Source organism: Budorcas taxicolor, chromosome 6 (genome assembly GCF_023091745.1).
Source record: "Budorcas taxicolor isolate Tak-1 chromosome 6, Takin1.1, whole genome shotgun sequence".
Taxonomy (NCBI): Eukaryota; Metazoa; Chordata; class Mammalia; order Artiodactyla; family Bovidae; genus Budorcas; species Budorcas taxicolor.
Window position 1 is genome coordinate 60,805,103 of NC_068915.1, and position 18,095 is coordinate 60,823,197.

At 41.3% G+C, this 18,095-nt stretch overlaps 1 protein-coding gene across 1 annotated transcript in view; it reads left to right on the forward strand.

The window, feature by feature from the left end:
• Positions 1–18,095, forward strand: part of LIMCH1 (LIM and calponin homology domains 1) — a 354,210-nt gene that overhangs the window by 138,361 nt on the left and 197,754 nt on the right. The window contains exon 2 of the mRNA XM_052642168.1: positions 3,044–3,114. Within this exon, the coding sequence (XP_052498128.1) occupies positions 3,044–3,114 (71 nt within the window). The remainder of the gene's footprint in view (positions 1–3,043; positions 3,115–18,095) is intronic.

Sequence of the window (18,095 nt, forward strand, 5' to 3'; positions counted from 1 at the left end):
AAATTACTTTACATATGAGTCACATGGGGATGTTTTTTAAATGCTTGTTCTAAGTAGGTCTTGGAGACAGTGGAAGAACTGAGAGCCAGTATGTCTTACATTAATTCCAAACGAAGATGCTGCTGTCCCCACTGGTCTCAGGACCAGACTTTTCAGTGGCACAGTCCTTGTTGAATTTCTGAAGTCTATTCAGCTGTTGACCCTCCTAACAAAGGTCCAGGTGCCTCTACACTAAATAACCTGGAGTTGGAAGAATGGATGGCTTGGACCAGTGGAGAGCAGTGTCAAGGTTATATGGAGACCTAATGGACACAGGAGATGGGGGAAGGAGGCAGAGGAGGAGGAACAGAGGTGGAAATGAGCACCTTCCTCCAAATGCATGGTGCCTACTCTTACTTCTACAATTAGGAGTCTAGGAAATTGAATTTACTCAGACTACATCTTGATTAGCAGGCTGACTTTAGACTGTTAAACCAACTCTACTTGAAATTTTTTAGTGGCTATGCATCACAATGCAAAATAATTTTTTAAGTAGTACCTAGGAATTTTTAGATGGCTTATGAGCCACCCATACTGGAAAGTATTAGTTCCTTTTCACTTGTCTCCAAGAGTGTATATAGAGTTGCATTACTTCTTTCTTCAGTATTTGCTGTAATTTTCCAGTTAAGCCTTCTGGACTTTGCATTTTTGTTTGGGAGGGTTATTATTATTATTATTATTATTTTTGACTGGTCTAGGGTTGTTTATGTCAAAGAATGTGTTTATTCAATTCATCTAAGTTGGTGAACTTATTGGCACAGATTTATAATATTTCCTAGTTATCCTTTTAGTGTCTATAGAATCTGTAATGATACCATGTCATTCCTGATGTTGGTAATTTGTGTCTTTCTTTTTTGGCTAGATACCAAAGGTGATCAATTTTATTAGCTAAAGGTTTATCAATTTTATTGATCTCAAATAACCAACTTTTTATTTCACTTATTTTTTTCCTCTATTACTTTTTGGTTTTCTACTTGATTGATTTCAACTTTGATAGAATTTTTCCTTTTTTCTACCTAATTTGGGCTCAATTTTCATGAGATAGGAGCAGAAGTCAATGATTTGAGATCTTTTTAAAAATATATTTTCCCCATATACTGCCTTAGAGTCTTTCCATACATTTTTTATTTTGCCATATTCTTTCACTACAAAATACATTCTAACTTTTTTTTCTTCTTTGAACAATGGGTTGTTTAGAATTGTATTACTTAGTTTAAAATTTTGGGGTTAAAGATATTTGTTGTTAATGTCTAATTAATTCGTTTTAAGTTGTGGGGAATTGTTTTCTGACACAACATTTGGTCTACTTCAATAAATGTTTATTGTGAACTTAAAAGGAATAATGTTTATTCTGCTGTTGTAGGGTGGAATATTTTAGAAATGTCAATTAAGTCAATTTCGTTGATAGTGTTTTTTAAGTCTTCTATATCCTTATTGATTTTCTGTCTTCTTATTCTATCAATTATTGAAGAGAGATATTAAATCTCTGACTCTAGTTGTGACTTTATTTATTTCTCCTTGTAGATCTGATTTGGTTTGTGTCTATATTGAAGCTTTTTTTAAAAAAATTTGGTGTAAAAATGTTTAGAATTATCTCTCTGATGACCTAAACATTTTGTCCCTATAAAGTGACTTTCTCTGCTCTGGTATTATTCTTTATTCTGTTGTTATTTAGTTGCTAAGTTGTGTCTGACTCCTTGTGACATCATGGATGAGTCCACCAGGCTCCTCTGTCCATAGGATTTCCCAGGCAAGAATACTGGAGTGGGTTGCCATTTCCTTCACCAGGGGATCTTCCTGACCCAGGGATCGAACCTGTGTCTCCTGCATTTGGCAGGTGGACTCTTTAACCTCTGAGCCACCAGGGAAGCCCATTCTTTGTTTTAGAGGTTGATATAACCACTATTGCTTTCTTTTGATTAGTGTTAGCATGGTATATCTTATTCTATCCTATTTTTAACCTATTCATGTCTTTCTATTTCAAGTGTGTTACTTGTCAGCATCACATAGTTGGGTCTTGATTTATTAATGCAATCTTTCTTTTACTTGAGGGTGTTTACACCATTCACATTTAATGCTCTGACTGATATGGTTAGGTTTAAGCCTATAATATTGATATTTGTTTTCTGTTTATTCCACCTTTTCTGTATTCCCTTTCCCTTTTTTCTTTTTTATTGTTAGGATATTTTTTTAAATATATAATTTCATTTAATCTCCTTTCTTGACTTATTAGCTTTTTTTTTTTTAATTTTGCTATTTTAGAGGTTGCTTTAGGATTTACACCATGCATATTTACCTGGCATATTGTAGATGCTCAGTAAATATTTACTCATGTACACCCGTGGCAGATTCATGTCAATGTATGGCAAAACCAATACAGTATTGTAAAGTAAAATAAAGTAAAAATAAAAATTAAAAAAAAAAATGAATGACTTGGTGCCCAGACCAAAGGGCTACTGAGTGTCAGAGGCATCAAGAAAAGCCATCAGTACTCAGCATGGTTCACTCTTTCCCAGCTTTTATTTTGCTTTTTCACACCATGTTAGAATGGATATTGGCTTTTTTCATACTGTCTTGATGTTAGTCTCTCAAGGTTAGAAGTTCTGGGTCCTCCGCTCTTCCTCTTAATGTTTTAACAAATGGATTCTTTATCCTTAGGTGGTACTTTCTGCAGGCTTTATTGAAAGTGTAGGTTGGGTCCTCAAGATGAAAGAGGCTGTGCCCTTGACTTATCATGGCCAAACCACCAAGGTAATATCCTTATCAGAAAGAACAGATATTTTTAAAGTTTTGAATAAGAAAAAACTTCAAAGAAATGGTCTATTTAAGATTAGCTGAGCTAAGCAAAGTTACACATGGAAAGGAAATTCAGACCTAACAGATTTTTCCCATTCCTGGAATGCCACCAGTTATTTAAAGTCTCTTGAAATATCTTGAAAAAGAATCATTGAGCTTCCTGATTGAAAAAGAAAAAAAAAAAAAATTCTCTGCTTTTCTTTTCCAGCAAGTAACCGGCAGAAGTTTTGGTGATAAAGATTTTCGGACAGGATTAGAAAATGGAATCCTTCTCTGCGAGTAAGTATAGCCTATATTCAGTTGGTTTTATTCAAGAAAAATCATTATTGCTGTTAAGTTTGTCTGCAAAACTTATAGAGTTTGTTTGGAATGCATTCACAGTTTGAATCTGAAATTTTTTAAAAAATCACTTAAGTGGGTTAGGCAGTAAATATAAGCATATTAGTGCAATAGGGAGTGGTGGGGACTATGGCAATTTCAAACTAGATAAAGAAGGAGTATCTGAAAGCTGCTACTCAGCTCCAACCAACTTTTACAGTGTAGCAATTTGGGCCTAAGTGATTGGAAGGATGTAGGCCAAATTGTGGTAACAGTAGCAGCTTTTATCCTCCTTATTCCCTCCAAACAAGAACTGCTGCTGCTGCTGCTGCTGCTAAGTCGCTTCAGGCGGCATGTCCAACTCTGTGCGACCCCATAGACGGTAGCCCACCAGGCTTCCCCGTCCCTGGGATTCTCCAGGTAAGAACACTGGAATGGGTTGCCATTTCCTTCTCCAATGCATGAAAGTGAAAAGTGAAAGTGAAGTCGCTCAGTCGTGTCTGACTCTAGCAACCCCATGGACTGCAGCCTACCAGGCTCCTCTGTCCATGGGATTTTCCAGGCATAAGTACTGGAGTGGGGTGCCATTGCCTTCTCCGCCAAACAAGAACAGTTTGTGCCAAATAAAAGCAGTGCTTCTATTTACTGACAACATCTTGAAACTTGCCAGGTGATGTTCCTCAGTAGACCTATTTCCCTGAGGTATTTTGAATATATTTAATTCATGTTGTTGACAAAACAGCTGTGGTGTTCAGTTTTTATGCTTTGCATATGGGCTTTGTTGTAGAGTGCTCTTGATGATTCTAGACATGAAATTAACTGTAGCCTTAATACTTAGAGATGGATGAACATAAATATCAAATCAAGATTTCAGAGTTGTGAATTGATTTAATAGGTTCTGTAATTAGGATATTTATTTTTTTGTTTTATTGAGTTGAAATGTACATGCATGAAATGCAGAACTCCTGAATATACAACCTTATGGGTTTTGGGAACTGTACATGTACATGCATGTAACCTACACCCAGATCAAAATATAGATCTGAAAGCTCTCTCATGTCCTTTCCCAGTCAGTCTCAACCACCTGTAGAAAAGCGCTGTTCTGATTTCTATCACCATATTATCTATTTTGCCTTCTCTTGAACTTTATGTAAATAGAATCACACAGAATGCAGTCTTTTCTTGATGACTTGGAAAATATTGTTTGAGACCCACTGATATAGTTAACAGAGCAGGGGTGTTGGAGCCTGAGAATTAAAGATTCAAGTCCTTTCTTCATGCCTTAAATTATTTAATCTCTTTGCATCTCATTTGCTTCTCTTTAAAAGGATAGTAAAAATTTTACAGCTCTTGCATTTCATAAGCTTTTTATAAATTTCAACACGATAATGTAAAGTGCTTTAAAAAATTACAACATTTGCTATACAAATGTAGATTTATTATGCAGCAGTTTTCAACACAGTTCGTTGATATTTCCTGCGTTCCGCTGCCCTTCTTTCTTCAAAGAGTAATTTATATCCTCTGATTGCTGTTTCCATACCTTCCTTCCTGTGGAGTCTCTTCCCTCTTCTCATACTTTACTTGCCTTACCACATGTTTTTCTCTTTATAAAGTCTAAATCAGAGGTCATCTGTTAAGTAAACCACAGTTAGTTCAGCGTCTCACAGAGACAAGCTCAAACGGGCTCCAAACACTTCCCTTGTGTTCTAGCACCTGCTTCTCCAATGAGTGTAGGCTTGACCCTCTCCTGATGTTAACAGATTCGCCAGAATCCAGTCTAATTCATGTGCACGTGCTCTCTGAAGTCTGTTGAAGTGGGTCCTTGGAACCAGCTTTTGCTTGCCTAACATCAGCTCCAAAGATTCCTATAGGAATCCATATCTCCACCATGTGAGGAAATCTGTCATGGAGTGATGTTTCTTGCCTGCCTTTGGATTAGCTGGGCTCACCTGAAGACAAGGCTCTGGATCCAGAGACATCTGCACACATGGACTTCGTTTCTTACCTGGATGAAGATGTTGAGTTAGATGTTGGAGTCTCATGTGTGGAGTGGCACCAAACGTTGACCCTTTACAAACAAATTAATGACTGTTAGGGTTGTTTAGAGGTGGAGAGGTGGAGACTAGGTCTGAGCCATGGTTGGGAAATAGCATGGTTAGACAGCATAGAGGCACAGATTATGGCCAGGAACGTCTTTAAATAAATAAAGGATTTTGAGTCCTGACAGCCTATGGGTGAGCTGAGGGAAATGGCCAACATGGAGAATGTGGACGAATGTTTCTTTCTGGGTAGGCAGGATGAAAACCCAGGACAAGCGAGTTATTGTCTAACTCCTCTGACCACAGGGGATTAGACCCACTGGTGGATTTGAAGGAGTCTGACAATTAGGGTCAGGCTTCCCCATGGGACTCCATCTGGCAGCTCTGGAGCAGAGTGTGTGATTGTGGAATGAACTGCAGTGGTGGTCTAAAAACCATGAGTGCAGCCCCAGCCAGAGCCTTGGAGACAAAGCTGAGGCAGTAGCCAGACACACAAGATGCAGACAAAGTTCTAAGTGCAGGGCCTACAGAGCAACGAAAGACAGAGGTAGGACTCAGGGCTGGATGTCCCAACCGTTGGTAACAATGGAGGAAGAAGGCCCCCCTCTCCTTGTTGGTCAGGGGTGGGGACATGGTTAGGTATGATCTGAATAGAAGGGCTGGGCTGCTGCAGACTGAGATTAGCAAGTGTATTTTTCTGGGACTTGTATGCAGAGACCAGTCTGGCAAGGAGGGGGACTTGCCCTGTTCCAGGCATGGAGCTGGTCGATGTTAGGGCTTGAAAGTCAGGGGGCTCAGTTTGGAGAGTCTCAGAAAAGTGAGGGTTCCCAGATAATAGATCTATATAGCCTGTCTTTGGAGAGTAGATAAGGATACCATGACTGTGCCACTCTCTAGAACCAGAGAGAGTTCTGTGGATGCTGGTGATTAAGCAGTTCTAACTTACCACCACCACCCAGGTAGCAACACTTGAAAATATAAGAACCTGCTGTAATTTCAAATTTTGAAAACCCGCAGTTCAGCTCTTCTAAGGTGGATTGGCTCCAACTCTTTTATCCATGGAGAGACACCATGCTCTCTGTTCACTAAAAATTTCGTGGGTGGTTTGTAAGTGTGAAAAATTAAATCTCACAGTTCTTCTCAAATGGAAAGGCGTCTTTGGGGCCTGGGTCTGGTTTTCCTCTTGCCAGCCTGGTTCTAGATTTACCTGTGGCCCGAAGAACTATTATGATACCCAGTTTTCAGAGCAGGTAGCTGAGGCACAGTGGACTAAATCACTAGGCTAAGATTACATCCTGGAGGAGGGCATGGCCACCCACTCTAGTATCCTTTTCTGGGAAATCCCATGGACAGAGGAGCCTGGCAGACGACAGACATGGGGTCGCAAAGAGTCAGACACGACTAAGCGACTAAGCACAGCACACGGTTGTACCAGATGAGAAAGATTTAAACTCAGAAGCCTTGCTCCTTTGCTTTTGTTCTTGATCATTGTCCTGTGTCTAGAGCTGGGATTTTAATGAGATAGAAAAGCAAGAGGTTGGTGAGGGGGGATGGAATTGGTGCCAGAAAACCCAGAATATGGGGAGAGGGCATTACAGAGGATGCCCGCCGGGTCTCAGCTGAACAGAGGAAGAAGGACTGTTTGGGTTAGTAGTCTTGGAAACATGTAAGCATCAAGGGCCTGGTGCTCCCTCTTAAGAAGTCCAGTCCAGTGAAAAGGAGGGCATGAGAGAGTTGAGGCTGTAGTCAGTGGACAGTGTAGTGAAGTCGAAGTCACTTAGTCATGTCCAGTTCCTTGCAACCCCATGGACTGTACTGTTCATGAAATTCTCCACGCCAGAATACTCAAGTGGGTAGCCTTTCCCTTCTCAGGGATCGAACCCAGGTCTCCCACATTGCAGGTGGATTCTTTACCAGCTGAGCCACAAGGGAAGCCCAAGAATACTGGAGTGGGTAGCCTATCCCTTCTCCAGGGGATCTTCCAGACCTAGGAATCAAACTGGGGTCTCCTGTATTGCAGGCGGATTCTTTACCAGCTGAGCTATCAGGGACAGTGTATGAGTTTCAGTTTTCTTAGGTAAGAGCTGTCAAAACTTGTTGGTCACCAGTGAAGTTGGGGGACCTGTACTGAGGACCACAGAGATGGGAGAGAGAAAAGACTGGCACCTACAGGCAACATGGAAGATGGGAATTGAGTAGCTCCAGAATCACCCCGGGAGCTCTTTTACTCTGCCTGTAAAATGAAATACACTTGCCTTTGCATATGTATCCCCAGATATAGTAATCCTTATGCATAAATGTATAACTTACAGTAAAAGCAAGAATAAAATAAAGTGCAGGTGCCAAATAGAATTATAGTACTGTAGATGTATTTTTGGTCTTTCTCTGTTGTTTTTGCCAAGTGTGTAGTTGAAGTTTGGAGGTTAAATACTCCAATGATGTGAGCTCTCCCCGGAGCGTTATATAAAAGGCCTAGGGTCAAAGTGTGACAAAGCCGCAAACGTGTGACAAGTGTCATGCTGTTAGAAATGTTAAATGAATACCACATTGTAGTCTCGGGGACTTTCAAGGACTTGAAAAGGAAAGCTATAAAGACCATTCCCTGAGGAAGCTGCTCCCAGAACAGAGCCACTCTTGACTGCCATCTAGTTCCCTGCATGCAGCTCAGACATACTGTTGTGAAATATTCCAGAACGGAATGGTTCTGACTTGTGTTCCTGAGACTTTATTATAAGATAGAACTGGGAAGATTCCCCTGGAGAAGGCAATGGCTACCCACTCCAGTATTCTTGCCTGGAGAATTCCATCGACGGAGGAGCCTGGTGGGTTACAGTGCATGGGGTTGCAGAGTCGAACATAAGTGAGCAGCCAACACTGTGGAATTCCATCTATATCAGGAGTTGGGAAATTCTGGCCTTCGGCCTGTTTTTGTGCAGGGCTTCCTGCTTCCTAAGAACGATTTTTACATTTTGAAAGAGTTGTAAACAAACAACAGAGCAAAACAAAGCAAGAGTTTGTGCAGGGCTCACAGAGCGTAAAATGTTTACTACCTGGTCCTTTACAGAAAGTTTGCCAGCCCGTGAAGACTATGGACTTAGTTTTCGTTGTGAATTGCTTACCCTCGTAAAGCTGAGTTTTCAGTGCAAAGTGCTATTTGGGTAAATCAAATGCCTTTTCAAAGATGGGTTTTTCAGGAGTTTCTTTAAAAGTCCCCCCAACAGCTTGTTATTTTAAAATTCTTTTAACTTATGGAAGAGTTAGAAGACTAATGTAATGATTATCCATATGCCCTACAACTATATGCAGATGGTTCAGGGAGAAAGAGGCATATACAGAAAGAGAGAAAGCGAGCATAGCAAAAAGACAGTAATAATAGTGGCATGCAGTTGCAGGGTATATTTCTTCTCTCTCCTCTGGGGTTTGCTTTCTCATCCTCACCTCACACTTTTCTTTCTTTTTGGTTACTATCCAAAGATATATATTTAACAAAAGCCAGTTCGTATCTTTTTATGGGGAGCATGGTGGAAAGTGAATGGATTTGGGAACTCCTAGGTTGAATCCTATGAAACTGTTGTATCAGTAGACCACAGCCAGGCAGATAATGTGATTTCATATGCTTCAACCTGTGGATGGTCCAGATCCTAGATTCACCCCCTGTGTGTGCTTAGGCAAGTTACCTCACCTCCCTGAACCCCAGGTTCCTTATCTATAAAAACAGACATAATTGAACCTAATTCATTGAGTTTTTCAGAAAAGTAAATGATTTCATAATGGATATAAAACTCTTTAGTGCTTGAAACATAGCAGGCACTTAAGTGTTAGCTTTTCTCCTCTCATCCATGAAATGGGGGAAATTCCTATCTCATCAGATCCCTGAGAGATTCCAGTGAGAGAATGCATGAAGCGCTCGGCAGTGTCTGGCCTGGGCTGGCACTCTGAATCACTCGCCATTTCCATTATTATTGTTGGAAATAGGCCCAAAGTCAATTATAAATATGACATAATCAATGCAACTCTGTGTCACTGTGCACATATCAGCTCTCTCCCTGGGCTGTCAGCAAGCCACAGGATGGACCAATGGGGGGCCTGTTTTCCTAGTTTCTCTTGCTCAACTTGTGATCAAACCAGGCAAGAACATTTGGGTCCCTTACAAACTTGATCATCTGTGTATAATGAATTTTGGCTGGCAGAGCTTGGGGCCAAGAGCAATTGTTTTGAAAACAGTGGCCTTGACCTCTGTGGTGACGTCATTTCCTCTGGCTCCCTCCAGTCTGTTGTGGTTTCTTTCTCTCAGAAGCTATTCCAGGACCCTCCAGGCAGAGCTGATGGGCTCCTCTCTGGCGTCTATCTACCTGTACAGCCTCCGTGCTAGTCCTTATCACGGTGCTCGACCTCTTTATCCCATGTTTGCTTCCTGTACCAGACTAAAAGCTTCCTGAAGACCTCTTTTATTTATCTTTGGATTTCCCCTTGGACATTGGTCTGGTACATAATACATCTGTTACGAACAGCTGTTGGATAAATTGAGTCCAGTAGTAGGCAATCTAGTCATCATTAGATTAGATCTAATCATCATTAACTTTCTCCCAGTTTTTGCTGTCATCATCAGTATTATCTCCCTTCTCCTCTTCTCTCTTTCCCTCCCCCCTCAACTCCTCCCTTGCCTACACACACACATACAGCTTTACATAAAGAATGAACCCATCCCTGAGGACTGGGAGTTCAAAGGATGGAACTCTCTGTACTCTTCACCTGTAAGAGTCTCCATGTCTTCTTAGGAGTCACGGAGATAAACTTCTGGGGTTTGTTCTACAGACACATTTTGATGGAATGCAAAGTCCAAGTATGTTGGTCTGCAAATAAGTGACCAATAAAAAATGTCTTAGTGGATTTTTGTCTCAGTTCTTATATTGCTGAAATAGTTTTCTGAAGATAAGAAATCTGCTGGCAAACACTTGTTTATATCATCACTGATGAATGAACTACTTATCCTGAGAAGAAGGACTTGTCTTAGATTCTTGTCCTGATTTCAGCATAAACTGTGGGGTGCCAAGAATTTGGGCTCATGTGCTAGGACAGTTGGGGAATTGATGGCATAGCTTTCCATGGAGACATTTTGTCATATGGAGGACTTACTGGACATCGACTGTGTTTTATACAGTCCCACATTAGGCACTGAGGGGCATAAAAAGGATATATAAGGCTTGATCCATGGTCTTCAAGAGTTTTATAATGTGCTTGGGGATTGACATACACACAAAGCAGTTGTGACTGTGTAAACCAGTGTGTGAATAAATGCAAAGGTAACTAAAATTTAATCCACCAGGTTTAATAAGAAGTTAAACAAGGGAAGACGGTTGTAGTTTGGGAGACGTTATACCAAGTTCCTGTTACTTAAGATGAGAAACGGTGAGGGAATGACGAGGGCAGACTACCCAGGAACAGAAGCAGAGGAAAGGTCTGGAGACAGGAATGAGGATGCTGTGTTTAGCAAATAGTGGAAGTCTGCCTGGCAGGACTTTCTTCATCCAACTAACCTTTTTAAGAACCTGCTTACAGGTGTGGCCAGTTACCATAGAGACTAGTAAACTAAGCCATAACAGGAGTTGGTTAATATAACAGGAGTGCCAAAATGAGCTCCAGAATCTGAGCCCTAGTCTCTTGTGTGATGTTAACCTAAGGTTTCCTGGAGGAAGTGACATTTAGGTGGAGTCCTAAATGAAGGGCAGAAATTAGCCAGGAAAGAGAGAGGAGAGGTGAAAGTAGGGAGAAGTCATGTTCTAACCCAAGAGAATCACATGTTTGAGATGTTAAGACATCTTCTTACCAATGCTTAAGATAGAAGCTCCATGTATCGGAGAAGTTGCAAGAAGACTCATTTGGTGAAAATGTAGAAAACAGGGAGCATAATGATATGAGATGAGGGTGGATGAAGAAAAGGAAGCAGGGTCAAGATTGCACAGCGCCTTTGTAAACTGTAGAAGGAGTTTTGGGGTGTGATTTCCAGAGCAGTGGAAATGAGAGGAATTTAAAAGAGATCAACAGGGAACTTCCCTGGCAGTCCAGTGGTTAAGAATTGCCTTCTAGTGCGATTTGATGGGAACTCAGGTTTGATTCCCTGGTTGGGGAACTAAGATCCCACATGCTGCCAAGCAGCTAAGCCCACATGTTGCAGCTACTGAGCCCACACGCTCTGGAACCTGTGCGCCACAATTAGAGAGAAGCCCATGGGCCGCAGTGAAGACACAATGCAGCCAAAATTAAATAAACAAATATTTTTTAAAGAGAGAGATCAACAAGACTTGGTAGGGTATAGGGATAGGTGAATGAAAGAGAAGACTGAAAAATCACTTAAACATTTCAGTTGTTAATGACAAGCAGGGTGGACCTTTGGTGTGAGCTAGAAGGGCTCTGTTTGGTGGGAGAGGCCATAATTTCAGTTTGGGCAGACTGAGTTTAGGGTCCAGACCATCCACTCAGGCAGAGGAGTCCTGTAGGCCATCGGGGACAAGGGCAGAACTTAGTGGTTAGATGATAGATTTAAATTGAACTTGCCAGCTGCTGTTGGACATTAGGGTTAAGCCATGATATATGACAGTCTCTCTGAGGGAAAGAGCACCTCAAGAAAGAGCAGCAGAGCAAGGTCTCAGTTTGAGGACACCTCCTCCCTGGTCAGGATGAGAAAAAGAGAAACTCACACAGAGGCTCTCAGAGGGACGAGAGGAAACTCACGAGCATGGTGTCATGGAATCCAGAGAAGCTAAGAAGACTTCTACGGAGCTGAGGTCTCCTGTATTGCCTGGCCCTGGCAGAGGTCTCACTGGTAGAGGGAGGCACTGCAAACTTTGTCAGTTAATGGCCATCTCTGGGAACTGACCATGATTCCACCTAATGGTCTTAGCTCTCACTCATGCTTTTGCATCATTTCAACAGGCTATTATTGTTAGAGACCTTATATCTAATATAAACTTCACATGCAGTATTTTCCTCCACTATTGATAAGGAAATGAGATTAGCTTGACTCAATGGCTTAGCAGTGAAGTGACCACATATCAGACCAAATGCTTTTGAGAGTGAAAGGGGGTGTTAACCAGCTGTGCTGCTGGAACAGCAAATGAAACCTGGGACTGTCCTTGGCAACGTACATAGGTACGTACGTCTGTATATAATATGTATGTGTATGTACATAGGTGTGTGTGTGTGTGCATGGTCACCCCAGTGGTTGGCCATTCCAGACTGGTATCTTCCAGTGACCATTACCTTGCTCAGAATTCACAAACCCTTCCCTTATTTTATCCTCTCTGCCTGGATCAGATTGTCCCACCATCCTTTGCAGATGACAAGATGGAGACCCAGGGTGCTAGAGGACAGTGTGTCTCCCAGTCTTTGTCTGGAGCTCTTTCGCTAAACCAGATACTCCAGTCTCAGCAAACTTGGGTCCTTTTGCCCTAACAGATTTTGACTTTAGCAGACTGGTGAGAATTTGATAGGCCTCCAATGTAGGGTTCTCCCTTGTCTTTCTGCCAAATCACAGTTGGCCTCACTGACTTGGCCTGATTCCAGCCCTTTGGCACCAAGACCCATTAAGCTCTTAGGTTCAAGTAAGGACATTTCAACCCACTCTTTTTGTAAAGATCTCCAGTAAAAAGCAGCTTTTTGTTTGAAGATTGGCCTGGCTTAGGTGGGGACTTAGGCAAGAACTGAGTATCCCTGACAGCCTTCTGTTAGGAAAGATGAAAACAGATGAAGGCCATGGAAGGCGAATTTGTAGGATTCATGATGAGCAAAACAGACTCCCAGTATTGCCTTTCTTTCCTCTTTGAATTCTCACCAAATAAACAGCCTTTGGTTTCTATTTAAAAGAGGGGCTCTTTGCACAGTGTGTAGGGGGAAATTCAACTGTTCACATCCAAATTGTGCTTTAGCATCAATTACAAGAGTCTACTAGTGGAAGGGGGGACCTTGTGTGTGCATCTGAAATGTTCTCAAGTTCATCGATCTTTGCACATAGCTTTTCCATTTAAAAGTATATAATCCTTGTCACAACTTCTTTTCTCTTAATATATAGGGCAAGTATATTTTGTTTTCATGCTTCAAAAAATGTATTTGTAACTTTCTTTAACATAATTATCATTCCGAAACAACTTTCCTCAAAATACGACTTCCTTCACCCTGGGCTTCCCTGGTGGCTCAGTGATAAACAATCTGCCTGACAATGCAGGAGACATGGATTTGATCCCTGGGTTGGGAAGATACCTTGAAGGAGGAAATGGCAACCTGTTCCAATATTCTTGCCTGGCAAATCCCATGGACAGAGGAACCTAGTGGGCTACAGTCCACAGGATCTCAAAAGAGTTGGACATGATTTAGTGACTAAACAACAATTAATCTGTACCTTGATGAATATTTAACTTCCACTCATGGAAATCACAGGCTTAATCTCTTTCCTTGTGAACAAATTTATTGCATATTTATTGCAATGATTGATTGGCTTAAAAAATATATATATATGTAGATATATAAAACCAGTAGGTTTAAATATGGGCTGCTTGTGTGGTAGAGGAGAAAACGACCTCTGCTATTGGCTGCCTGTGGGCTTACATGCTGGATTAGGCTTTACTTGCATTTGAGAGGATTTAGTAGCTCCCTAATTGTATTTCCTTAATAATCCATTTTTTGATTGTCTCTACTGGCCTGTCAGGCTGGGTGGGCTGGCCTCCCACAATGAAGTCTGCAGAATTTCTGCCTGAAGCATGCCATTCTAAATGTTTCCTTTGGTTACCCGCAGAAGAGGACCTTTTCTTAAGTAGCCCACCAAGGACCGAGTTTATAAATGATTCCTTTCTAAGTGAACTATACAGAAATAGACTTTCCTCTTTATTTTAAGGGGAAAAAGAAAGAGTGAATGAACGGACAAATGGGAAGTTAAAGTTAAGGCAATGATTAGCTCCAGTGCCTCCGTTTTCTTCTGTCACTATGAATACTGCCACGAGGCTGACACTCCAAAGCATGGCTTCATCATGCCCAGCACGTCTTTCTACAAGGCAGCACGTAATTCAGGTTCCTTAGCCTGAAACCTGGTGTGCTTCACTGTCTGGAGACGGTTTTTCTATTTGGCTAATCTTAAGTGAAGAGGAACTAAAAAGTCTCTTGATGAAAGTGAAAGTGGAGAGTGAAAAAGTTGGCCTAAAGCTCAACATTCAGAAAACGAAGATCATGGCATCTGGTCCCATCACTTCATGGGAAATAGATGGGGAAACAGTGGAAACAGTGTCAGACTTTATTTTGGGGGGCTCCAAAATCACTGCAGATGGTGACTGCAGCCATGAAATTAAAAGACGCTTACTCCTTGGAAGGAAAGTTATGACCAACCTAGATAGCATATTCAAAAGCAGAGACATTACTTTGCCAACTAAGGTCCGTCTAGTCAAGGCTATGGTTTTTCCTGTGGTCATGTATGGATGTGAGAGTTGGACTGTGAAGAAGGCTGAGCACCGAACAATTGATGCTTTTGAACTGTGGTGTTGGAGAAGCTTCTTGAGAGTCCCTTGGACTGCAAGGAGATCCAACCAGTCCATTCTGAAGGAGATCAGCCCTGGGATTTCTTTGGAAGGAATGATGCTAAAGCTGAAGCTCCAGTACTTTGGCCACCTCATGCGAAGAGTTGACTCATTGGAAAAGACTGATGCTGGGAGGGATTGGGGGCAGGAGGAGAAGGGGACGACAGAGGATGAGATAGCTGGATGGCATCACTGACTCAATGGACGTGAGTCTGAGTGAACTCCTGGAGTTGGTAATGGACATGGAGGCCTGGCGTGCTGTGATTCATGGGGTCGCAAAGAGTCGGACACGACTGAGCGACTGAACTGAACTGAACTGAACTGAATCAGCCCTTTGCACTGGCCATAGAAAATTACCATCATTCCCGTGATTCTTTTTGTGCTCCCCTAGCTCCATGCCTTGGCTGCATTTCATTCCAGCCACTTGGGGTGCTCACTTGCCTGTCCATTTCTATCTGCTTAATTCCTAAACCCACACAATATGCACTTTTCTGGCCATTAAGATGTCCCCCTGGCTGTAGCCTGAATTCGGCATTCCCTTCTCACTCAGAGTCCATAACGATGTTGACAACCGTACGTCCTGTAGTGGAGATGAAAACTCTGATTTCAAGTGATCTCTTTTTTGTTTCTGGTTTGAAAAGTATTTTGGCTTTGCCTAGAGCAAGTAACTTGCCTTAGACATGGCACTACTTGTGAGATTGTATGTGTTAACTTTCTATTAGATTATAAATTCCTTGATAGTAACAATGACTTACCCATCTTTCCATATATAATGATGCTGGCAGATGGCAAGAATGCAGTAAGTTTTGGGAAAATGGGAAGAGGAGGGATTATTGCAAAATTAGCATTTTAAAATTATTAACATAATTATAATTAACCCATAAATATATATTAAAACCATGCTGTATTAACTCAGTACATTTGATCCATAAAAATGGATCAAAATGGATCACAGACCTAAAAATAAGCTAAAACTATAAAACTCTTAGGTTGAAACATAGGAAATCCTTGTGACTTGGAGTAGATAATTGTTTCTTGCACATAGTGTCAAAAGTATAAACAGCACAAGAAAACCTATAGGACTTCCCTGGTGGTTAAGAATCTGCCTGCCAATGCGGTGCGCAGGGGTCTGAGCCCCCGTCTGGGAAGATCCCACATCCCACGGGGCAGTTAAGCCCGTGCACCACAGCTATGAGTCCTTGTACCCTGGAACCCATGCTCTGCAGCCAAAGAAGCCACTGTGAGGAGCCTGTGCCCGGCAACTAGAGACTAGCCCCTGCTCGCTGCAACTAGGGAAGGCCTGTGTGCAGCAACGAAGCCAAAAATAAAAATAAATAAATTTCTTATATAAAAAAAGTGAGCCAAGATATGAGTTGGTACTTTTTTAGAGAAGCTATACACATAGCCAGGAGTTGCAAAGAGTCGGACATGACTGAGCAACTCACACACACACATACACATAGCTGAATGCACATGAAAATATGCTCAAAGTCATAAATCTTCAGAGAAATACAAATCAAAATCACCATGAGATGCTGCTGCATAACCATCAGAATGGCTATAATAAGAAAGGAATTCAAAAAGTTTGGCATGTGTGTGGAGAAACTGGAACCTTCATACATTGCAGATGGGAAAGTAAAATGGTACAGCCACTTTGATGAACAATTGGCTGTTCCTCAAAAGGTTAGACATTAAGTTACCGTAGGATCTAGCAATTACACTTCTAGGTACATATCCAAGAAACATGAAAACGTATGTCCAAACAAAAACTTGCACCAAAATGCTCATGAAAGCCTTGTTTATCATAGCCCAGTGTTGGAAATAACCCAAATGTCCATCAGCTGATGAATGGATAGAATGGTATATTTATGGAATGCAATATTATATGACCATAAAAAATTTTAACTATCCCTGCATTTTACAACATGGATGAACCTTGAAAATGTTATGCTAAATAAAAGAAACCTATCATATAAAACCACATATTGTATGATCCCATTTATATGAAATGTTCAGAGTAGGTAAATCTATAGAGATAGAAAGTAGATTAGTGGTTGTTTAGGGCTAGGGTTGTGGGAGGATGGCATAGGGAGTTAAAGCTAATGGGTATGGGGGTTTCTTTTGGGGGAAGGAAAACAAATTATTTTGCAGTGATGGTTGCATTCTGTGAATGTACAAAAATAATCAGATTGTATAATTTCAGTGGGTGAACTGTATGTGAATTATAACTTAAGCTATTAAAACACACATATACTATGGAATTTAAAATTATGCTTCCAGTTGTTTAAAATGTTCTCTAGCAGACTCATTCCAATACCATTTAGTGCATTTCTCGATGTACTAGTATCATATTGTAATTCCAGTATTTTAAAACTTCACTGAAGAAAAAGTGCTATAGATTGATTATATTCTATTTTCAAAAGGGTTAAAAAAAATCCAAAAGGATTTACAAAGGAAAATTACAAATCTAAAACTAAAAATCAAAGGCAGTTCTTTCAACTCAGAAAGTATAACATTAGACAAAGGAAGACCACAGAATGGGGAAATGAGACTTTATTGTTTAAATACAATTTTTCTTCACCTAAAGCTCCTTTTCTAGCACAGATGAAAAGGAGTCTGATTCCATCTCCACCAGAGCTTCTGGCCTCAAGAACACTTTCTCCATTCCTCTGAATGAGATTGCATTTTGTGCTTCTGTAGCACACCCGGTAGAATAATGTGTGACGCCCAAGGATAGGTGATCATAGTGACCCCCAGCCCCTTTCCCGTTTGTGTGTTCGGTGAAGAACCCAGAGGTTTTACTGTCTCCTTTGAGGTCAACCAGCTTCCACTGGTCCTTTGGAAAGTAACAAGGTTACTCTTCTCATTCCTGCCCCAGCCCACAAACTGCTGGGAACCTCATGAAATAACAGTAACTGGTGGGAGTAAACTGGAAGCTTGTCACAGGATCCTTGTGTGTTGTGGTTGCTTAAATCCAACTTCAGTCTTGGTGCTGAGAAAATGGTTCAGATGTGATTAATAACAACAGTTGCAAAGTTGTGAATGGACCTGAAGTAGCTTCAAAACTGACATTTTTGAGCTTTCCCAGTCTTTGTGATTGTTATTGGTTTCATTATCAATTTACTTGGCCAACACAAATTGCTGCTGCTGCTGCTGCTAAGTCACTTACTTCAGTTGTGTCCGACTCCGTGCAACCCCATGGACAGCAGCCCACCAGGCTTCCCTGTCCCTGGGATTCAGGCAAGAACGCTGAAGTGGGTTGCCATTTCCTTCTCCAGTGCATAAAAGTGAAAGTGAAGTCGCTCAGTTGTGTCCGACTCTTAGCGACCCCATGGACTGCGGC